Genomic DNA, 24,458 nt, shown 5'->3' on the forward strand with positions numbered 1-24,458 from the left:
TGGGGACTTTTCATGACCACCTCTATCAGTGTGCCAAATTTCATCATTTTCCTACAAATGGTCCTATGGGCTGCCATAGACTCCCATTGGGAGGAAGAAGAATAAAAATACTACTAATGGATAAAGGGGCTATGTAGTGCTTTGCACACAGGGTGAGCAGAACTAACAAATCCTTTTTGTTCTTATTAGCAAATTCACAACACAAGCTTGTCTGTGAGTGCAGAATGTCACTTCCAAACATTTTATTGTACAAGTTCTCAAATCCAAATATGCAAGCTCTCGCGTTTTACTACGAATTTCTTCTATGACCCTGATTGGATTTTCCCTTTCTATTGAGTCCAAATGAAGTTATTCCAACACCGATTAAACGACTCGCTCAATATAGTGTATCGGGCCTATTTATTGATCATAACATCATACTTCTAGCACAGTCTACAATACATTTCAGTGCCCTTGGTTATAAGACAAATAAATACATAAATTATGTTCAGGCTAGGCACACATGCCAGGCTTGACCGATTTTTGCAACAACAAAAACAAATCTAAAGATAAACATGTTCTCATGCACACCAACAGAAAGACTAAACAATGAACCTCACTGTGACAACTGTGGGCAACACTTTTTCATATGACTCAGTAGTTGACATGACAGGGTGAAACTCCTGCCGCATGGATGGCAGTGATACGGTTTCACTCCAGAGTGGGTTTTCTCATGTGCTTTCATGTGAGACGACTGAGTGAATCTCCTGTCACAGAGTGAACACTTGTAGGGTTTTTCTCCCGTGTGGATTCTCTGGTGCTCCTTCAATTGACAGAGAGTAATAAAAGCCTTCCCACACTCAAAGCACACGTGAGCTTTCACACCAGAATGTACTTCCTGATGCTTTTTTAAGCAGTCCACCCGTGCGAAACTCTTTCCACACAAAGGACACAAGTGAGGCTTCTCGTTTGTGTGAACTCTCTGGTGTCTCTTTAGCGCCGATGCTGAAATAAAATTCTTATCGCACTGATCGCAATTAAACGGCTTAACTCCAGAGTGAGAGCGCTCGTGATCTTTAAGACTGCTTGCGTGTATAAAACTCTTTCCACACAGAGAACACATGTACGGTCTCTCTCCAGAGTGGATTCTCATGTGATGATCGAGGTTTTCTTTATGTATGTAACTCTTTCCACATTGATGACACGTGTGTGGCCTCTCGCCATTGTGGATCGTCAAGTGTTTCTTTAGGTTTTCAAAACGGGTGAAGGTCTTTCCACACTGATGGCACGTATGCGCCTTCTCCCCGTTGTGGGTCGTCAGGTGCCTCTTAAGGTTTTCGATGCGTGTGAAAGTCTTCCCACACTGATAGCACATGTGCGGTTTCTCTCCGGTGTGGGTTGCCATGTGCCTCTGAAAGTTTTCTTTACGTTTGAAACCCTTTCCGCACTGTTGGCATGTGAACGGATTCTCTTTAAAATGAGTTCTTATGTGCCTGTTGAGGGTTTGCTTGCGTTTAAAAGTCTTTCCACAATGAGGGCAGATGAAAGCGTTTACGGCGTCTGTTCGTTGAGTGCTGTTTTGTAAGAAATATTCAGTGTGTAAGTAACTCAAAGATGTTTCTCCGGTGATGAAATCATGATGTTTCTCCTCAACATCACTCAGTTCTTCACTTTTCTCCATCACTTCCATCAGGTCTAGAATGAACATATTAAAACGACAAAATTAAGAGAGACACATGTGCAATGAAAATGAATAAAAGTGATTCGAGCAGGTCCACGGAATTGTCAATAGCATGGAAAAATAACGTTTTAGGTAAAAGAACAAAACCCCATTTTAAATTGATCATTTAGGACTATGTTATACTGTATTATAGTTCTTTAATGGATTTAGTTTGAGGCGTTATTTGTTAAACATTTCAACCAGCCATATTTCATGGTTGCAAAAGAGGGATCAAAGAAATCTTTATTATAACAATAATCATTTTACAGAAAGACAAGAAACTATATGAAAAATATAAACACTCACTTTGTCATAACAGTGCTTTTTTATTATTATTATAAGAGCCACATTTATTATTTTGCTTAGTTTGAATATTCCAACATTAGTCATTCAAAGTGCTTGATACTAAACTAACTTATGTTTGTCTTTTTCATTTTGCTTTTTCAATCATTTTGTCTGTGTTCATGCAAACGGCATAAATGTTGCCAAAGGTGTGTATTTTGGGGGGAATTGTGATATTTCAACCTCAGTTCCTATAACACATCTATAACACATCTATAATAGACAATATAGTCACACTCTGGACCTTCAGGATAAAAATGTCCCATTGAAACTCATTAAATCTGCAATATTTGATCCCAGTGCCATTAAAGCATAAAAGCATGAATTATATGATATTATTCTTTCATTCTAGAACCCTGAGTTCAAAATGTAAATTTTTATATTTTCCATCAGATGGCGCCATTTCCCTCATGTTTATCCTGTGGAGCAAATACAAACTTTTCCCCTATTCACTGTTTACTGTATTATAGCGCGTGTGTGTGTGTGTGTGTGAGTGTGAGTGTGTGTATTCTCTGTTTACTGTATTATAGTGTGTGTGTGTGTGTGTGTGTGTGTGTATTCTCTGTTTACTGTATTATAGAGACCTGCAGGACAACTGAATACATGATGTAGATACAAGTGTGTGTGTGTGTGTGTGTGTGTGTGTGAGTGAGTGTGTGTTTGTGTATTCTGTTTACTGTATTATAGAGACCTGCAGGACAACTGAATACATGATGCAGATACAAGTGTGTGTGTGTGTGTGTGTGTGTGTGTGTGTGTATTCTCTGTTTACTGTATTATAGTGTGTGTGTGTGTGTGTGTGTATTCTCTGTTTACTGTATTATAGAGACCTGCAGGACAACTGAATACATGATGCAGATACAAGTGTGTGTGTGTGTGTGTGTGTGTGTGTAAAAAAAACAGTGGCATTATGTAAACAAACTGGCATTTATGAAAATTTGGTAGTTATGATCAGGACTGATGTTGGTTAAAGACATGAATTCAATAAAAGTGGAAAATAATATTAATATATAATATTACAGCAGTTTTTTGTCGTCTAAGGACCTCTGAGTAACTTTATCACATTTATGAACAAGATTTAAATATAATGAACAAATGGTCTCCCTTCTTTACTATAAATATCCATAATAATGTGCATTATTAATAAAAACATCAATCCTGATAGGCCAGACAGATCTCTGATATGTGATGTGTTTAAAGCTTTATCTATAACAACAATGCGTTGAATCGGCCTGTCTTTGTCTTAATTCTGTCTAATTTTTCCTCTTTCTGATGCTGCTGTAAATCCCGTGAGATAGAGAGAGAAATATGAGATTATATGTTTGTGTGACTCTTAACGGGACTTTGAAGAGGGTCTGTGAGTGTCTTTATCTCTCAATCACAGCGGGATGAACTCGTTGTTCAAACGTGTTTAAATGATTGTAATATACGAGGAGTGCATCCGAAAACCTTTATTAATGTCTCTACCGACAACTCTTAACGGAAGCTGGTCTCAGATCAGTTTGAAAAGCATCTTATTTTCATCCTACCTCCGTTTACAGCATCTGAAGGCAACATTATCCAGTTATCGGATTCAGTAACAACAAGAAAACACAAATCTCCAGCCTGAAACGTCCCTCTTCTTCTCTTGTTTAACAGCCGCTCAATCCTTGTGACTTTCAGCGCCACCCACTGAACAATACAGGGGAGAGACAGGACTAGTGGAACACGTTCAGTACAATTCTTGCATATATGTATACATACATACATACATATATATATAGTATCTCACAAAAGTGAGTACACACCCTCAAATTTTTGTAAATATTTTATTATATCTTTTCATGTGACTACACTGAAGAAATGACACTTTGTAGTGAGTGTACAGCTTGTATAACAGTGTACATTTTCTGTCCCCTCAAAATAACTCCACACACAGCCATTAATGTCTAAACCGCTGGCAACAAAAGTGAGTACACCCCTAAATGAAAATGTCCAAATTGGGCCCAAAGTGTCAATATTTTGTGTGGCCACCATTATTTTCCAGCACCGCTTTAACCCTCTTGGGCATGGAGTTCACCAGAGCTTCACAGGTTGCCACTGGAGTCCTCTTCCACTCCTCCATAATGACATCACGGAGCTGGTGGATGTTAGAGACCTTGTGCTGCTCCACCTTCCGTTTGAGGATGCCCCACAGATGCTCAATACGGTTTAGGTCTGGAGACATGCTTGGCCAGTCCATCACCTTCACCCTCAGCTTCTTTAGCAAGGCAGTGGTCGTCTTGGAGGTGTGTTTGGGGTCATTATCATGCTGGAATACTGCCCTGCGGCCCAGTCTCCAAAGGGAGGGGATCATGCTCTGCTTCAGTATGTCACAGTACATGTTGGCATTCATGGTTCCCTCAATGAACTGTATCTCCCCAGTGCCGGCAGCACTCATGCAGCCCCAGCCCATGACACTCCCACCACCATGTTTGACTGTAGGCAAGACACACTTGTCTTTGTACTCCTCACCGCTTGACAACCATCTGAACCAAATATGTTTATCTTGGTCTCATCAGACCACAGGACATCGTTCCAGTAATCCATGTCCTTAGTCTGCTTGTCTTCAGTAAACTGTTTGCTGGAGACAATATATACACTCACCTAAAGGATTATTAGGAACACATACTAATACTGTGTTTGACCCCCTTTCGCCTTCAGAACTGCCTTAATTCTACGTGGCATTGATTCAACAAGGTGCTGAAAGCATTCTTTAGAAATGTTGGCCCATATTGATAGGATAGCATCTTGCAGTTGATGGAGATTTGTGGCATGCACATCCAGGGCACGAAGCTCCCGTTCCACCACATCCCAAAGATGCTCTATTGGGTTGAGATCTGGTGACTGTGGGGGCCATTTTAGTACAGTGAACTCATTGTCATGTTCAAGAAACCAATTTGAAATGATTCGAGCTTTGTGACATGGTGCATTATCCTGCTGGAAGTAGCCATCAGAGGATGGGTACATGGTGGCCATAAAGGGATGGACATGGTCAGAAACAATGCTCAGGTAGGCCGTGGCATTTAAACGATGCCCAATTGGCACTAAGGGGCCTAAAGTGTGCCAAGAAAACATCCCCCACACCATTACACCACCACCACCAGCCTGCACAGTGGTAACAAGGCATGATGGATCCATGTTCTCATTCTGTTTACGCCAAATTCTGACTCGACCATCTGAATGTCTCAACAGAAATCGAGACTCATCAGACCAGGCAACATTTTTCCAGTCTTCAACTGTCCAATTTTGGTGAGCTCTTGCAAATTGTAGCCTCTTTTTCCTATTTGTAGTGGAGATGAGTGGTACCCGGTGGGGTCTTCTGCTGTTGTAGCCCATCCGCCTCAAGGTTGTGCGTGTTGTGGCTTCACAAATGCTTTGCTGCATACCTCGGTTGTAACGAGTGGTTATTTCAGGCAAAGTTGCTCTTCTATCAGCTTGAATCAGTCGGCCCATTCTCCTCTGACCTCTAGCATCAACAAGGCATTTTCGCCCACAGGACTGCCGCATACTGGATGTTTTTCCCTTTTCACACCATTCTTTGTAAACCCTAGAAATGGTTGTGCATGAAAATCCCAGTAACTGAGCAGATTGTGAAATACTCAGACCGGCCCGTCTGGCACCAACAACCATGCCACGCTCAAAATTGCTTAAATAACCTTTCTTTCCCATTCTGACATTCAGTTTGGAGTTCAGGAGATTGTCTTGACCAGGACCACACCCCTAAATGCATTGAAGCAACTGCCATGTGATTGGTTGATTAGATAATTGCATTAATGAGAAATTGAACAGGTGTTCCTAATAATCCTTTAGGTGAGTGTATATACACACATAAATACATACGGTATATCAATACATACATACATAAACACTCATACTTGCACATTCATACGAACACACATACATACATAAAATATATACATACATATGCACACATACAAACATACATACTATATGTATGTATGTGTGTATATATATATATGTTTGTGTTTATTTATGTATGTATTTACCACAGGTGGACTCCAATCAAGTTGTAGAAACTTCTCAAGGATGATCAGTAGAAACAGGATGCACCTGAGTTCAAATTTGACTGTTCCTCTTATTTTTTATAAATTTGCAAAGATTTCAAACAAAATTCTTTCACGTTGTCATTATGGGGTATTGTTTGTAGAATTTTGAAGAAAATAATGAATTTAATCAATTTTGTAATAAGGCTGTAACATGTAAAATGTGGAGCTGTGAATACTTTCCGGATGCACTGTATATACACAAACATGTGTATATATGTGTATATACATGTATGTGTGCACACACACTTTCTTCAATGTTATTGTCCAAGAAACCAGATTAAAAAAAGAATATATTTTTAAATTCTATTTAACAAATATTGCCCATCCATCTTCTAAAGCAGTTTGTCCTATGTAGAGTCACAGGTAGTGCTGGAGCCTATCAACAAATAATGTAAATGATAAAATTGCATACCTGCCCCAATCTTAAAATCTACCTTCATTATAGAGTTGAGCCTGGATGCCAATGTGGTTTTATTGCATTCACATGTTTACCAAAAATGTTTAATGGTACTGACATTTTACTTTGAAGTACAGAAGTGTTTGAAACCAACATGCCAAACAAATTACTCCCCAATGAAACTAAAAGATGCACCAATCACAGAGTTGCACAGCACATACAACAGCAACATGACACCAATAATTGAGTCAAATATTCGAGAAAAAACAGTCCAGCTCCACAAAGCACAGTCTTTAGTTTGCAATCAGTTAGGACCATACCTTTGCTCCATCTTTGTTAAAGAATGAAGTTAAAAAACAGTACTTAAATACCAAGATGATTCCACAGCAAAGTTCAACCGGAAGAGAGATTTGGCATCAATGTTTGAAGTATTGCGTTGCTTAACAAGTAACAGTCAAGCAGTAGATGGAAATCAACTCTCTTAGTTCCAGTCTTCTCTGTTGTTTAAGCCATCAAGTAATCCATATATGCCCATAACACAAACCATCTATAAACAAAACATTCAAACAAATAATCCATAACCGTATGTAACAAACACTCATCATTAAAGCAAAAATACCAATGACACTTACTTACGGATGAGCTTATAAAGTTCCTCAAACAGGGTAAAAAAAGGTCTGAAAAATTTAATCTGTTTAAGCAGCTCCATAAAACTTTATTATTTTCTCTACATGAAAAGTTTCAACTTGTTTTAAATCCAACATTACTACCTGTTAGTTAACATTGTTTAACTTTTTCAGAACTTTTGCTGGACCTTGCCATTTCAGTGCCAGTTTGGCCATAGGAGTCTGAAGCCCGAGACAGATGGCGAGTAAGTATCCAGACTAAGTCTCCTTCTTCGGTTATAGTACCTTGCTTGTTACTCTTGAGCTTGACCAGTCTTCTCTTTTACTTGTTCAAACAGTTCTTTCTGCCTCTCAACATTATCATAGGCCATATGATCAGGATTAGGTGGGTTCTGGACGAGCCGTTCCATGGGTCCTTTTCATTGTCAGCCTAAAGCAATATCTGCAGGGCTTAGACCTGTACTTTCCTGCCTGTCGTGTTTATGGCATACCAGAACTCGTATATATCCATCTATCCCATTGCATGTGGTTTTCCTTAACATAGGAAGATATTATAGCCTAGAGAGTTCGGTTGGTTCTTTCAGTAATATTAGTTTGAGGATGGTATGCTGTTGTTAACTTCTGAATAACCCCTTGCGCTTACAGGCATCATTCAGATGTTGTGCTGTAAACTGTGGTCCACGGTCTGAGACCAGGGAGGTAGGTGTTCCCCATCTAGTGAAGATCTCTATCAAGATATTAACCATTAGGTGGGTCTTCGCAGATCTCAGAGGAAATACTTCCACCCATTTACTGCAGTAGTCTACCACCACCATCAGGTATTAATTAGACTGTAAACTCTTTGGGAAGGGACCCAGGGGATGTCTCCAGGCTCCACTATTGGTGTTGACTGTAGGTGACCAGACAGCTTGGAGATTCTTGGTTTGTAGATCTGACAGGTTTGAAAAGATGTACAAAAGCTCCAAAAACATATTTGCGTATCTCTGGCCAGTAGACAAAATTGAGTAAACGTCTCAAAGTTTTCATCCGCCCCAGATGTCCACTCAAGGGATTGGAACGGGCAAATTGCAAGAACTTCTCCCTTAATGCCAATGGTATAATTACCTGCATGGTTTCCCCTGATGTATATTGGGCACACAACGAAATAAATAGTCATTTTGAATTTCCCATAGAGGCTGAAGGGATCTTGTTTGAGCAATTCCAATTTAATCCCAGCCGACAGCCAAGTCTGATCCAATGTTAGTCGCCTGACAAATAGCAATCAGACCTTTGACTTCCTGGAAAGGTATACAATGAGAGAGTGTGTCAGGTAACACGTTACATTGACCCTTTCGATATTTCCTCTCCCAGGTAACGTTTTTGCTCTTCAGAGCATGCAATGGTGCAGTGATCTCTGAAACATGTGGAATAAACCTATGGTACCACCCAGCAAGACCTAAAAAGTGTTTTAACTCTTTAAGCGTTGATGGGACAGCCTCCACTTTGGTAGTTTCAGTACGAACTCCTTCAGCAGACAAAACATGTCCTAAGAAAGTGATGGATTTTTGGAGTAGGTTGCACTTCGACAGGTTCAAGGTATAACCAGCAGCTTCTAACATGTCAAAGAGCTGATTAAAATGTTCAAAATGCTCTTGGAATAAATGACAATATCATCGAGATAGACAAAACAGAACTTTCCAAGAGAGTCTCTCAATACCGTATTCATCAGGTGCTGAAAAGTTGCAGTGGAGTTTCTCAGTCCGAATGGTAGACACACAAATTACTTGCATATCCTTGGGTTACTTTGGTTATTTGGCTATTTGTTTTAAAGTTCTGGTTGTTCTGTCAATGTTTTGGACCCATGTTAAGATTGTGGATAGTTTGTTGCTAGGATGATGAAGTGAGGCCTTCCGCAAGGAAGACTCACAACTCCCAGTCAAGTGTGAGTTGTAGCACAGAGAAGAGATCTCTTTTCAGGAACTTTACGTTCCAAGCTTTTCTGGACTCTACATCGAGCGGAACTTGGGCAAAGGGGTGCCGAAGAAAAGGCTAAGAGCCACTAGGGAAGACAACAGCAAGAGGATGAAGAGAGGCGAATAAGAGGGAACGTTCGTCCTAGGCGGGGAGGCAAATAGCTGTTGAGGTTGGCCGCATCCCAAAGGTGTCTTAAACCAATCAGAAGTATCTTGTCAGATATGATGTGATCATCTCTCTGTCCCTCCTTCTGAAGATGATAGATGAGTCTTTGTTTGTGAAAATTCCCTTTCCCTTAACATAAACATTCCTGAAATCCTGAAAAAAGAATCTTAACAATAGTCAATATGATGTGCTGGTCATAAATAGTTACCATTCTAGTAAAATGACATGAATAAAACCAGATTAAAAATTACAATCATCAATTTGTCCATTAGAAAAGTGGTTACAGGTCATAACATAGCAAGGCTAGGCATTGTGTACATTTTCCAATCAAATCAAATTATTATTGTCACTCAACCATAAGTGCAACAGTGGGTGAAATTCTTTGGTGCAGTTCCAAGCAACATAGCAGTCATGAGACATATACTGTTTTTTGGTATAAAAGTAGGGAGATTCTGTGCATTTTATAGGGTTAAATCAGCAAAGTACTGTGACTTTGTGTGAAATGTTCATGGATTAAGATGAGATGTCCTACAAAAAGAGTTCAAAGGGATCCTTCCAAAGACAGTAAGATAGTTTTCAAGCTCTCACGTCTCGTACAGAGTTTTAGCACGACAAAGGAAATGTCTCATTTTTAAGTATGTCAAATTTGTTCAATCGAAGGTCAAAGGAGTGTCTTAGATTTCCATGGGGGTTTCTTCAGAAGATGACCTTTAAGTCATATGAATGATTATTAACACAAGGGTTTTCTGGTCTGTGCTCTGCTGGACAAGTCTTCTTTTTCCTTTGACAGTTTTATTGGCCAGATGCAGGTCAGCTCAGACTCCTTGGAGCCAGTCCGCATTCCTAGCTTATTAATGCTTAGGAGGTATTTCCTGGGATGCCATCTTGGTGTATTCTGTGTTGATTCATTTTATGTTCCTTTGCCAGGCTACTCTCCAGTATGAATTCTCATGTGATTCTTAAAGATTCCTATTTGTGAAACTCTTTCCACACTGATCAACTGTGTGGCTTCTCTCTAGTGTGAACTCTCATGTGGCTCTTAAGGTATTCTTTTTGTCTGAAACTCTTTCCACACTGATAGCATATGTGGGGTTTCTCTCCGGTATGGATTCTCTTGTGGTTCTTCAAGGCTTCTTTTTGGGTGAAACCCTTTCCACACTGATCACATGTGAATGGCTTCTCTCCAGTGTGGATCCAAACATGGTTCTTCAAAGTTTCTTTTTTTGCAAAACTCTTTCCACACTGATTGCATACATGAAGTTTTTCACCGCTGTGGATTCTCTTGTGGCTCTTCAAGGCTTCTTTTTGTGTGAAACTCTTTCCACACTTATCACATGTGAATGGCTTCTCTCCGGTGTGGATTCTCATGTGGCTCTTCAAAGTTTCTTTATTTGCAAATCTATTCCCACACTGATCACATGTGTGCGGTTTCTCTCCAGTATGAACTCTCATGTGGCTTTGAAGGGTTTCTTTGAGTCTGAAACTCTTTCCACACTGATCACATGAGTACGGTTTCTCTCCAGTGTGGATACTCATGTGATCCTTAAGGTTTCCTTTTTTCGTGAAACTCTTTCCACACTGATCACATGTGTGCGGCTTCTCTCCAGTGTGAACTCTCATGTGGCTCTTAAGGTTTTCTTTTTGTCTGAAACTCTTTCCACACTGAACACATTTGAATGGTTTCTCTCCAGTGTGAATTCTCATGTGGCTCTTAAGGTTTTCTTTTTGTCTGAAACTCTTTCCACACTGATCACATGTGAACGGTTTTTCTCCAGTGTGAAATCTCATGTGGCTCTTAAGGTTTCCTTTTTTCGTGAAACTCTTTCCACACTGATCACACGCATGTGGCTTCTCTCCAGTGTGAACTCTCATGTGGCTCTTAAGGGTTTCTTTTTGACTGAAACTCTTTCCACACTGAACACAAGCAAACTGTTTCTCTCCAGTGTGGGTTGTCATGTGCCTCTTAATGCTTGTTTTATGTGTGAAAGTCTTTCCACAAAGAGGGCAGAAGAAAGAGTCTATGGGTTTAGTTTTTTGAGTGCTGTTTTGTAAGAAATGTTCAGTGTGTAAGTAACTCAAAGATGTTTCTCCGGTGATGAAATGATGATGTTTCTCCTCGACATCACTCAGTTCTTCACTTTTCTCCTTCACTTCCATCAGGTCTAGAATGAACATATTAAAATGACAAATTCAATTTAAAGAGACAAATCTGCAATGAAAATAAATAAGTGAATAGGCAAATTCCATGGAAAGGTCAACCATACTTTGGAAAAATAAAGTTAAGCAAAAGAACAAACTCCCTATTGAAATTGTTCAGTTAGGTGTATATTATACTGTTATATTGCTATAATGGATTTTTTTAAATGAAATTGCATTGTTTATCCACCTCACGAGGTGTGCACCATTTCCAAAACAACATTTTCAACCAGACAAATTTCATGGTTGTAAAAGAGGGGCCAAATGTTTATTTTCACTTCATATTAACCATTATAATTGTTCAGAAAGACAAGGATTACCTGAGAAACACACACTTTGTCCTAACAGGGCTTCTTTTTAAAATTATAAGCTATATTTGTGATGTTGCTGTGTCACCTCCGTTTTATAGTGCAGGTTATTAATCCCTCAAACAACCTTTATTCAAATAAGTTGATCCTTAGAATTAGTGCCTGACTGATTTATCACAGATAGGAATATGTTTGCCGATATGAACATATAATGCAGAAAACAGTGCTTGGGGTGATTTAAAATTGGCGTCATAATGTAGTTTGTCCAGCAGAGTGCGCTCCGACACCATTGTTTACAGAGTTGATGGTGGTTCTGTTGAAGGTGCGGAGTTAAGCGGCGTCTTCAAGGTAAATTGCTAACTAGTTGTGAAATGCATCCTGGAAAGTTAATAAACGATGACCCCATAATTTGTCCTTTTCAATATCACTAATATAACGTTAACCCTGTCCCTGACAACCATGTCACTCAGTTTTATCACATCTGTTTGCTGTTAGCCAGCTATAGTTTATCAGTGCATTCAGTAATGTAGCAGATTGAAAGGGAAACATCAGCGCAACTTTTTGCAGCTCAGCAGACAATGGTGCGGTGGTGGATTGTGTTTGTTGAATGTTGATTTCACGTTATGTTGTTACCTAGTTGGTGAGGCAATGCTGAAAAGTAAATAAAGTCCATTTTTTATTCTCCATGACAACAAGCTTATAGCTAACTAGCTAACCACGTAGCTACTTTCATACCTTGTCAGCTGAGTGGGAGCTAATGTGTAAACATGTATTCACCAAACTATTTTGTTCAGGATTTGCAGTTTGGTACTCCCTTCAACCGAACAATTCCAGTTGTTGCATTTACAAAATGTAATATTTAAAGTCTGGTTTTCCACCGTTGAAATTCCCCTGAACTTGTATAGCGGAATATGGTGCAACACCGCTGCCGCTGTTAATCTCTTGACTCTGCAGCAGCTAACCACGAGTTATTGTTTGTGACTGTTTTGCTAGCAGCTAAATATTGCTGATGATGTTTTTATAAGCAAGAAAACTGTCCTTTAGTACAATTTAGAGGTGAGTATTACTGCTGTATTTTCTATTACTTTATACTTACAATCTACTACATTTCAGAGGGAAATAATGTACTTTTTCCAATGTTGACAATTTATAATACTAATGTCAAGTATACTTTTCTAAAAATATTTGTTCAACAAAGCAGCTTTCTGAGTAACTTTGCATAGTCATATCGGTCAAAAATCCTCATAGAAAAGATCTGTTTTCATTCCAGCTCCAAAATTAGCTATATCAGCCACCATATCAGTAATCTGTGAATTTTCCCCTTCGAAAATCGGTATCGGCCTCAAAAATCCCATATCGGTCAGACTCTACTTTCTATACAATGCTTACTTATGTTGATATAAAGTATGATGAACAAATGGTCTCCCTTCTTTACTTTAAACACCAATAATTGGGGGCCTGAGTAGCTCAGCGAGTATTGACGCAGACAACCACCCCTGGAGTCGCGAGTTTGAATCCAGGGCGTGCTGAGTGACTCCAGCCAGGTCTCCTACCCGGTTGCTAGGGAGGGTAGAGTCACATGGGGTAACCTCCTCGTGGTCACTATAATGTGGTTCTCACTCTCAGTGGGACGCGTGGTAAGTTGTGCATGGATGCCGCAGAGTATAGCGTGAAGCCTCCACGTGCGCTACGTCTCCACGGTAACAAGCTCAACAAGCCACGTGATAAGATGTGCGGATTGACGGTCTCCGACATGGAGCACATTGGTCATTCCAAATTGGGGAGAAAAGGAGAGAAAATCACAACAACAAAAAACATCCATAATAATGTGTTACAAGCGTTTCATATCAAATAATACGGATATCGGGAAAATCACAAACAATCACTACTCGTTCGTTTACCGTGATAATTCAGATCGATCTCTTGATCTCTTATTACTTTGATCTGTGATGTATTTCAAGCTTTCTAATTCTACAGCCAACATTTGGGAAGAGATTGTTTTGACAAGCTTTGCAATTTGAATTGTAATTTGATAAACATTGAATCACATTATATAATGCTGCGCTGCTCCTCGTATATCACACACGGCCGCTAGAGGTCGCCGCAGGTTTTTCAGCATCAGTAATGAGCGCATTTGTTACAGACTGATCCAACTTTATTAAACTCTTTAAAAAAGTATCAGTTCAAAAGAATAATTCACTGGTGTATCGGACATAATTACAAACGCTTCTCGAAACGTTTCAAAGATTGGGTTCAAAAGAACTTGGGACTCATTCTGTCTTTGTCTTAATTCTGTCTAATTTTTCCTCTTTCTGATGCTGCTGTAAATCCCGTGAGATAGAGAGAAATATGAGATTATATGTTTGTGTGACTCTTAACGGGACTTTGAAGAGGGTCTGTGAGTGTCTTTATCTCTCAATCACAGCGGGATGAACTCGTTGTTCAAACGTGTTTAAATGATTGTAATATACGAGGAGTGCATCCGAAAACCTTTATTAATGTCTCTACCGACAACTCTTAACGGAAGCTGGTCTCAGATCAGTTTGAAAAGCATCTTATTTTCATCCTACCTCCGTTTACAGCATCTGAAGGCAACATTATCCAGTTATCGGATTCAGTAACAACAAGAAAACACAAATCTCCAGCCTGAAACGTCCCTCTTCTTCTCTTGTTTAACAGCCGCTCAATCCTTGTGACTTTCAGCGCCACCTACTGAACAATACAGGGAGAGACAGGACTAGAGTAACATCTAAATCATTCTTACACACACACACATATATATATATATATATATATATATATATATATATGATATATATACACACAGAAATACTTTTTTCAGTGTTATTGCCCAGGAAACAAGAATTTTCTAATATATATATATATATATATATATATATATTTAATATTTTATACTTTTTTATTTAGGACGACTGAAAAAAAAGCCGCTTGTCTGAGGTGAAAAGATTTCTGGGGACATTTCTAGTTCAGTGGTAAATATGTCATTGAAATTTCACGTTACTTATCTATGATATAAGACACTTCGGATGTTGTGTATTTTGACCAGGGGCTAAAAACGATTCAAGGAACGAAAACGAAAATTGGATGAAATATTTAGCAGAACGTAACCGAAAACCGGAACAAAGTGATTTTAACTTGTTCCGGTGTGAAGTGTTATTTTTAAGTGCTGGTCACCGGTTATAACCAGTTAATTTTGTTCCAATTATTTTTCCATGAAACTGAAGGCCAAAAGGGTTTATCACAGTTTTTCATCTTGCATGAAAACATTAAAATGTGCTTTAATCCTGAAGGAAACTGCTTCATCACATTTCTTTGTCTAATTGCCCGTTGCCGATAAATCCACCAGACACAAAAAATACTTGCTTATTTTAGCTTATTTCGGTGAGGCATGTGGCTTAATTTGGGCTTGTTTCTCGTGACATCTGTCAACACAGTAATTGGCATTTCACCCACCCCTTGGCACAGAGACCTGACATTTTAAAAAGGACATTATTAACCGTTCTTTTATTACTTTCTAACCGGTAACCATTCGGAAAGGAGGCTGCAGAGCTTCTGAACCGGATGCCTCATATGACACAAAGACATTCAATATTGTAGAAGAATCATTATTATTATTAAACTGTTACTATCAGTTATCTTATATGGCATCTCATGGACCTGTTTTCCTTAATTATACCTTTTAATTTGAGCAACTCTTATGCGTTATGATGCTTCTTTTCAGTCACTTGTTTCCCAATGTAATCTCTGCTGTAATGTGCTGACTTACATTAATTGTTGTTCTTTGCAGATACTTTTCATTTATTTTTCCATGTTATTAATGTCGTATTTATATAATACATAACATTAGAACTCCTAGGTGTGGATGTGGAGGTGAGTGTGAGTGTATGTCTGTCTATGTGTGGCCCTGCGATGGACTGGCGACCTGTCCAGGGTGTCCCCTGCCTTTCGCCCAATGTTAGCTGGGATAGGCTCCAGCCCCCCGCGACCCTGTACACAGGATAAGCGGTTGACGATGGATGGATGGATGGATAACATTAGAACTTCTTTATAACAAAGCGAGTATGTGCCTCACACTGGTCCAGTCCTTAAATGGCAAATCTGGCGAGAACAAGTAATCAGTAAAGGAAGACGAATACCTTAAAACAGCTATAGCGAGCAGCCCCCTCTGTTGGCCAAAATAAACACAGCAATGTAAACCTTGTTGCCGGTAGGCTTCAATAGGGGCTTATGTATTTTCACTTAGCGGACTGGTCAGAACACTCAATAAAACAGGCACATATATTGGTGCAGCTCCAGTTGGGGGACAGGCCGTCGAAACCCAGGACTGTCCCCAGAAAACGTGGACGTCTGGTCAACCAACGCTTTTCCTCACAGATAGTGCTGGAACCTATCAACAAATACAGTAAAGAATGAAATTGTATGCAGTTATAACATGTATGGAGTGGTGGTGTAGTGGGCTAAAGCACATACTTGTAAGCAGAAGGTTGCTGGTTCGATCCCCACGGCCACCATCATTGTGTCCTTGAGTAAGACACTTAACTCCAGGTTGCTCTGGGGGGATTGTCCCTGTAATAAGTGCACTGTAAGTCACTTTGGATAAAACATCTACCTACATTATAGAGTTGAGCCAAATGCCATCATGGTTTTATTACATTTACATGTTTACCACAAATTGTAATGATATTGACATTTTAGTTTGAAGCACAGAATTACATACAGGGGTTTAAAAGATGTGTTTGAAACCAACATGCCAGAGAAACCACTGATAGAGAAAACACACTTTTGGCCAAAAAAACATGCCAAACAATTCACTCCCCAACAAAACTAAAAGATGTACCAATCTTTTTTTTAGGAATAACTTGATGTACTATTGACATTTAATTAATGGACGTTCCTGACCTTATAAAAACAATGAATCAACATCAATGCATTTAATCCAAGCACAGTACATGCCGGCATGTCAAGTGTTAATGATCTCATAGCAAGTTTGACTTTTAATAAATACGATTACGTTCAATTACCTCTACAAAACATGAAGCATTTCACAACAACACACTACCAACAAGACACAACTTCAGGAACATTAGAGAGAACTTTTTGGAGAAATTCCATCATTGAGTCTAAATGAAATACTGTTAAATTGACAGCATTAGATCTGAAGATGACTTTTGCTCACTGTGACTTGTTTTCATATGATTTGTTAATCTAGTTGCTCGGATGAAACTTTTCCCACATAAAGTGCAGTGATACGGTTTCTCTCCGGTGTGGATTCTTTCATGTGGTTTTAGGTGAGACGACTGAGTGAATCTCTTGTCACAGTGTGAACACTTGTAGGGTTTTTCTCCAGTGTGGATTCTCTGGTGCTCCTTCAATTGGGCGGCTGTGGTAAAAGACTTTTCACACTCAAAGCACATATATTCCTTTACACCACTGTGTATTTTCTGGTGTGCTTTTACATCCACCAGATGTGCAAAACCCTTTCCACAAACAGAACAGAAGTGATGCTTCTCCTTTGTATGAACTTTCAGGTGTCTTTTCAGGGCTGATTCCACAATAAAATTTTTACCACACTGATCGCAGTTAAATGGTCTTTCTCCAGTGTGAGAGAGCAGATGATCACGGAGACATTTTGACCATGTGAAACTCTTTCCACAATGCACACATATGTGCGGTTTCTCTCCAGTATGAATTCTCATGTGATTCTTAAAGGTTCCTTTTTGTGTGAAACTCTTTCCACACTGATCACACGTGTGCGGCTTCTGTCCAGTATGAACACTCATGTGCCTCCAAAGCCCATTTTTACACGCAAAACTCTTCCCACACTGATCACATGCGTATGGCTTCTCCCCAGTGTGCACTCTCATGTGGATCTTAAGGTATTCATTTTGTCTGAAACTCTTTCCACACTGATAGCATACGTGAGGTTTCTCTCCACTGTGGATTCTCTTGTGGCTCTTCAAGGCTTCTTTTTGTGTGAAACTCTTTCCACACTGATCACATGTGAACGGCTTCTCTCCGGTGTGGATTCTCATGTGGCTCTTCAAAGTTTCTTTTTTTGCAAAACTATTCCCACACTGATCACATGTGAACGGCTTCTCTCCAGTATGAACTCTCATGTGGCTTTGAAGGGTTTCTTTGAGTCTAAAACTCTTGTCACACTGATCACATGAGTACGGTTTCTCTCCAGTGTGGATTCTCATGTGATCCTTAAGGTTTCCCCTTTGCGTAAAACTCTTTCCACACTGATCACATGTGTGCGGCTTCTCTCCAGTGTGAACTCTCATGTGGCTCCGAAGGCCTAATTTACATGCAAAACTCTTTCCACACTGAACACATTTGAATGGTTTCTCTCCAGTATGAACTCTTGTGTGTCTCTGAAGGGTTTCATTTTGGCTGAAACTCTTTCCACACTGAACACATGCAAATGGTTTTTCTCCGGTGTGAAATCTCATGTGGCTCTTAAGGTTTTCTTTTTGTCTGAAACACTTTCCACACTGAACACACGCAAACCGTTTCTCTCCGGTGTGGGTTGTCATGTGCCTCTTCAAGTTATCTTTATGTTTGAAACCCTTTCCACACTGGTGGCATGTGAAAGGATTCTCTTCAGAATGAATTCTTATGTGCCTCCTTAGGCTTGTTTTCTGTGTGAAAGTCTTTCCACAATGAGGGCAGATGAAAGCGTTTACGGCGTCTGTTCGTTGAGTGCTGTTTTGTAAGAAATGTTCAGTCTGTAAGTAACTCAAAGATGTTTCTCCGGTGATGAAATCATGATGTTTCTCCTCAACATCACTCAGTTCTTCACTTTTCTCCTTCACTTCCATCAGGTCTAGAATGAACATATGAAATCAACAAATTTAATTTAGAGACAAACTTGCAATGAAAATAAATAAAAGTGAATAGGCAAATTCCACGGAAATGTCAAGTTTAAAGGAAAGGTTCAAACCCCCTATTGAAATTGTTCATTTATGTCTATATTATTCTGTATTACATTGCTATAATGATTTATTTTTTTAAAGAAATTACATTGTTTATCCACCTCACGAAGTGTGCACCATTTTCAAAACAACATTTTAAACCAGGCGAATTTCATAGATGCACTGCTGAACATTCGGCAGCACATACCAGGCAATCTTTTCCCAGTTTTCAGACGTTTTGCTGGACATTTTAGTTAGAGGATCAACGGTGTTGTTCAAGCACCCTAAGAGACACAAGAGACGCTGGCTTTCAACAGCGCTGCCGAGTATTCATTTAGCGAATCTCCACTCTCTTCCAAAAAAAACGGACAAAATACTTCTCAAACAAGGACTTTCCAAAATCTGCTGCCTTGTGCATCACAGAAACCTGGCTGAATGAAGCCATCTGGACAGTGCATTACACCTGCTGGGCTTCCAGCTGTTCAAAACAGATTCATCGAGTTATCAGGGAAAACGAGAGGCTTTGGAACATGTTTTTACGTCAATGAAAGTTGGTGTACATATGTAACAACATTAAAAAAGATGTGCTGTTCTAATTTGGAAAAGCTCTTTAAGGTTGAGTTTTCCTCATATATTCTAGTGAGTGTTTACATTCCTCCACAAGTGCGTGTGAGCGCTGCAACAGCTGGCTGAACAGAAGACACAGAACAACAATACCTGACTCATTTATTATTATTCTAGGTGATTTAAAGAGAGCTAATCTCACCCGTGAACTGCAAAAATACAGACATGCCCCACCAGAGACAGAAATATACTGGATCACTTTTACACAACATTAAAGGATGCATATTGCTCTGTCCCTAGAGCAGCTTTGGGACTCTCTGATCACTCTCTGGTTCATCTACTTCCAAACTACAGGAAGAAACTTAAATCAGCTAAGCCTGTAGTTAGGACTGTAAATAGAGATAAATACAGCAGAGCTGGAACTACAAGCCTGCTTTGACTGCACTGATTGGAGTGTTTTTGAAGCTGCAAACACCAATCTGGATGATCTCACGGATACTGTGACATCATATATCAGTTTCTGTGAGGATATGTGCATTCCTACTAGGACTTATTTAATGTTCAACAATGATAAACCATGGTTTACAGCAAAACCCAGGCAGCTTCATCAGGCCAAAGAGGATGCTTATAGAAGTGGAGATAAAATCTTGTATAATCAACTCTGTAGGGAATAAACATCTAGCTGATGACCTGAATGTGTTTTACTGTAGGTTTGAAAAGCTCAGTCTCACACCCAACACCCAATCTGACCTTCTCTTAATAAAAATATTAATACCTCTTGTGACCCTCCCTCCTCCTGCTACTCAACCTACACTTAGGAACTGTGAAGGGGATGCGTGTCTTCCGGAAAGACAAATAAAGCATCAGGCCACAACAGAGTTTCACCCGTCTGTTTAAAATCCTGTGCTGACTAGCTGGGCCCCATCTTCACACAGATCTTCAACAGATCACTTAAGTAGTGTGAAGATCCCTGCTGCTTCAAATGCTCCACCATCATACCTGTCCCAAAGAAACCCAAGATTAAATGAGTTCATGACTACAGACCCGTCGCTCTGATGTCTTTAGTCATGAAGTAATTTGAGAGGCTGGTGTAGGCCCACCTGAAGGACATCATTGGACCTTTCTGGACCCCCTTCAATTTGCTTATCGAGCAAACAGGTCTGTGGATGATGCAGTCAACATGGGATTGCATCATATCCTGCAACATCTGACAGACCAGAGACATATGCAAATATCCTTTTTGTGGACCTCAGTTCGGCTTTCAACACCATCATCACAGCTATTCTCTGGACTTTATTAAACGAACTCTCTGTTCCCACCTCTACCTGTCAGTGGATCACCAGCTTTCTGACGGAAAGGCAGCAGCTAGCAAGACTTGGAAATTTCACTTCTAGCACCTGTGTGATCAGCACTGGTGCCCCCCAGGGATGTGTGCTCTCCCCTCTACTCTTCTCCCTGTAAACTAATGACTGCATCGCCATGGACCCCTCTGTTAAGCTCCTGAAAAGCACAACTTTTGGGAGGATGAACAACTGTCCGTCTGGTTCATTCAAAACAACATGGAGCAGTGGGGAGAGCACACATTCCTGGAGGGCTCCCGTGCTGATTGTACATGTGCTGGAAGTTAATTTTCCCCAGTCTCACTTGCTCTATAAGCAAAGTGAAGGGTATATAGAAAGGGTTCAGTGGTGTTCTTTAGGTGGGCCAACACCAGTCTGTCAAATTACTTCATGACCACAGACATCAGAGTGATGGGTCTGTAGTCATTAAGTCCTTTGATCTCAGGTTTCTTTTGGACAGGGTTGATAGTGGAGCATTTGACGCAGCAGGGAAATTGAAACTGCTCCAGTGATCTGTTGAAGATCTGTGTGAAGATGGGGGCCAGCTGGTCAGCACAGGATTTTAGGCAAATGGGTTATACACAGTCTCGGCCCTGTGATTTCCTTGTCTTTTGTTTCCAGAAGACCTGGCACACCTCCTCTTCACAGATCCTAAGTGCAGGTTGAGTAGTGTGGGGGGGTGGGTGAAGGCCAGCGTTGGGTGTGAGACTGTGATTTTCAAATCTAAAGTAAAACACATTTAAGTTGTCAGCCAGTTGTTGGTTCTCTACAGTGTTGGGGATGGTGTCTTGAAGTTAGTAATGTCTTTCAGGCCGCTCCACACTGATGCAGGGTCGTTAACTGATTTTCAGCTTCTCAGAGTATCTTCTTTTAGCCACTTTAATTTCCGTAGTGTGTTTTTGACCTGATTATACAAGATTTTCAACCCACTTCTAAAAGCAACCTCATTGGCATGACAAAGCTGTCTGAGTTTTCCTGTAAACCATCATTTGTCATTGTCAAATGTTAACTAAGTCCTAGTAGGAATGCACATATCCTCACAGCAGCTGATTCATGATGTCACAGTATCCGTGAGCTCATCTAGATTGGTGTCTGTAGCTTCTAAAACACTCCAATCAGTGCAGTCAAAGCAGGCCAGCTCTGCTTCATTGGTCCTATCTTTACAGTCCTAACTACAGGTTTAGCTGATTTAAGTTTCTATCTGTAGTTTGGAAGAAGATAAACCAGAAAGTGATCAGAGAGTCCCAAAGCTGCTCTAGGAACAGAGCAATATGGATCCTTTAATGTTGTGTAGCAGTGGTCCAGTATATTTCTGTCCCTGGTGGGACATGTAAAGTGCTGTCTGTATTTTGGCAGTTCAGGGGTGAAGTTGGCTTCGTTAAATATCAGCGAGAATAATACGTGAATCCGGGGTATTGCTGTTGTGTCTGTGATCTGATCAGCCAGCTGTTGCAGCACTGCATTCACGCAAATGTTATAACAGTCCAAGCCTGTTACTGGGCTGTGGTGCTAGCATGTAATTTTCTTCCACACCGCTAGGGGTGCTAGATTGCCGTAATTATTGTATTAATAGTTGTGCAGCATGTGGAGATGGAAACATGGCTTCCTTGCTGTGCTCATACAATCCTGAGTCCTTGTTGAGAAATGCCTGTTTTAAGCTCAATTGAAAGTAAGGAATTGTTTTATCTTTCATTGCTCAAGAAATATATGTTTTGGGGCCTGGGTAGCTCAGCGAGTATTGATGCTGACTACCATCCCTGGAGTCGTGAGTTTGAATCGAGGGCATGATGAGTGACTCCAGTCAGGTCTCCTAAGCAACCAAATTGGCCCGGTTGCTAAGGAGGGTAGAGTCACATGGGGTAACCTCCTCGTGGTCACTAAAATGTGGTTCTTGCTCTCGGTGGGGTATGTGGCGAGTTGTGCATGGATGCCGCGGAGAATAACGTGAAGCCTCCACACGTGGTAGGACTCCACGGTAACGCACTCCAACAAGCCACAAGATGCGCAGATTGACGCAGATGCAACCGTGATCAGATGGTTATTTAATAATTGCGACAGGTCTAACTCAAACAATATCTATTCAAATAAGTTAATACTCTCTGTACAATGCTTACTTATGTTGATGTAAAATATGATAAACAAATGGTCTCCCTACTTTACTTTAAACACCAATAATATCGTTACAGACGTGACACAGGCGTTTTATACCAGATCATACAGATATCGGGAAAAACAAACATCCACCGCTCGTTCTTTTACCGTGACATATTTCAAGCTTTCTACTTCTACAGCCAACATTTGGGAAGAGATTATTTTGAAAAGCTTTGTGATTTGAATATTATTTTTGCTGAACGTTGAATCATATCATATATCGCTGCTCAGCGTATGTCACACACGACCGCTAGAGGGCGTCGCTCACTCACTCTGATTGAAACGGTCAACGTTAAAGTCGCCATGAAACGGAAGCTTTGACCGACTTCTACTGTATTGTTACGTATTTCCGAGTGAAACAGCTTTCGAACATGAAATAAATGTAGGGCGGAGACATTGTTTACGTTAGGACAAGGCTGGAGCCGTTGTACAAATACAGATGAATGTGTAACAAGCGAGTAGAAGCTAATTTTTCAACGTTTTGAATCACGATCCACTAAGTATAAAGAACACCTACTCGAGCAGTATATCCAAGAAACCTTCGTCTGCAGATAAAAAAAAACAATAATAAATATAGACAAAGTAGCAAAACTTAAATTTTGATTTCATGGCGACTTTTAATTCTGCAAGGCCAAATTTATGGTGGGCGGGGGAACAGATTTCTGATGTCTGGATTCTATCTGCTGAGGTTTACGATTAACATTCAAATTATAATATTATTAAATCTGGCAGATGTTTTCTGTACAAAGTACAGTTTCATTTAAGCTTATTGTATCTGTCCCTTTAATATTTGCAATTTCACAGCTCCTATGCTGTTTTACTAATATCACAAATCTTGTTAAATGCATGCTTTGTGACCATAATATTCTTCAGCATCATTAATAAGCTTATCCACTAGAGAGATCCAACATCATTTAAACGATTGGGTTCAAAAGAACTTGGGACTCATTCTGTCTTTGTCTTTATTCTGTCTCCTTTTTCCTCTTTCTGATGCTGCTGTAAATCCCGTGAGATAGAGAGAGAAATATGAGATTATATGTTTGTGTGACTCTTAACGGGACTTTGAAGAGGGTCTGTGAGTGTCTTTATCTCTCAATCACAGCGGGATGAACTCGTTGTTCAAACGTGTTTAAATGATTGTAATATACGAGGAGTGCATCCGAAAACCTTTATTAATGTCTCTACCGACAACTCTTAACGGAAGCTGGTCTCAGATCAGTTTGAAAAGCATCTTATTTTCATCCTACCTCCGTTTACAGCATCTGAAGGCAACATTATCCAGTTATCGGATTCAGTAACAACAAGAAAACACAAATCTCCAGCCTGAAACGTCCCTCTTCTTCTCTTGTTTAACAGCCGCTCAATCCTTGTGACTTTCAGCGCCACCCACTGAACAATACAGGGGAGAGACAGGACTAGTGGAACACGTTCAGTACAATTCTTGCATATATGTATACATACATATATATATATATATATATATATATATATATATATATATATTTAGAGCATTTATTTGCAGAAATTGACAACTAGTCAAAATGACCAAAAAATAGATGGCGTGTTTTCAGACCTCCAATAATGCAAAGAAAACAAGTTCATATTCAATACTAATTTTTTTTTTTAACTTGGGAAGAGTTCAGAAATCAATATTTGCTGAAATAATCCTAATTTTCAATCACAGCTTTCATGTG

General features: G+C 39.9%; 1 protein-coding gene and 1 pseudogene across 1 annotated transcript; both read right to left on the reverse strand.

Annotated features, from left to right (window-relative positions):
• Positions 1-283: 283 nt before the first annotated feature.
• On the reverse strand, positions 284-3,668 carry LOC127641364 (gastrula zinc finger protein XlCGF8.2DB-like). The gene is made up of 2 exons (XM_052124334.1): positions 3,571-3,668; positions 284-1,674 (listed from the first exon to the last, which is right to left on the reverse strand). Exons 1-2 carry the CDS (start codon positions 3,596-3,598, stop codon positions 596-598), a joined length of 1,107 nt encoding a protein of 368 aa, XP_051980294.1. The 5' UTR covers positions 3,599-3,668; the 3' UTR covers positions 284-595.
• A 2,925-nt stretch (positions 3,669-6,593) lies between these two features.
• On the reverse strand, positions 6,594-24,144 carry LOC127641019 (zinc finger protein 850-like; annotated as a pseudogene).
• Positions 24,145-24,458: the final 314 nt, after the last annotated feature.

Source organism: Xyrauchen texanus, chromosome 50, assembly GCF_025860055.1.
Source record: "Xyrauchen texanus isolate HMW12.3.18 chromosome 50, RBS_HiC_50CHRs, whole genome shotgun sequence".
Lineage (NCBI taxonomy): Eukaryota > Metazoa > Chordata > Actinopteri > Cypriniformes > Catostomidae > Xyrauchen > Xyrauchen texanus.

Bases quoted from the DNA above. Each gene is read 5' to 3' on its own strand.
- LOC127641364 (XM_052124334.1), bottom strand. From the start codon at position 3,598: ATGTTGCCTTCAGATGCTGTAAACGGAG. The intron at 1,675-3,570 runs GTAGGATGAAAA...TGTTCATTCTAG, and splicing joins TTCAGATGCTGTAAACGGAG to ACCTGATGGAAGTGATGGAG.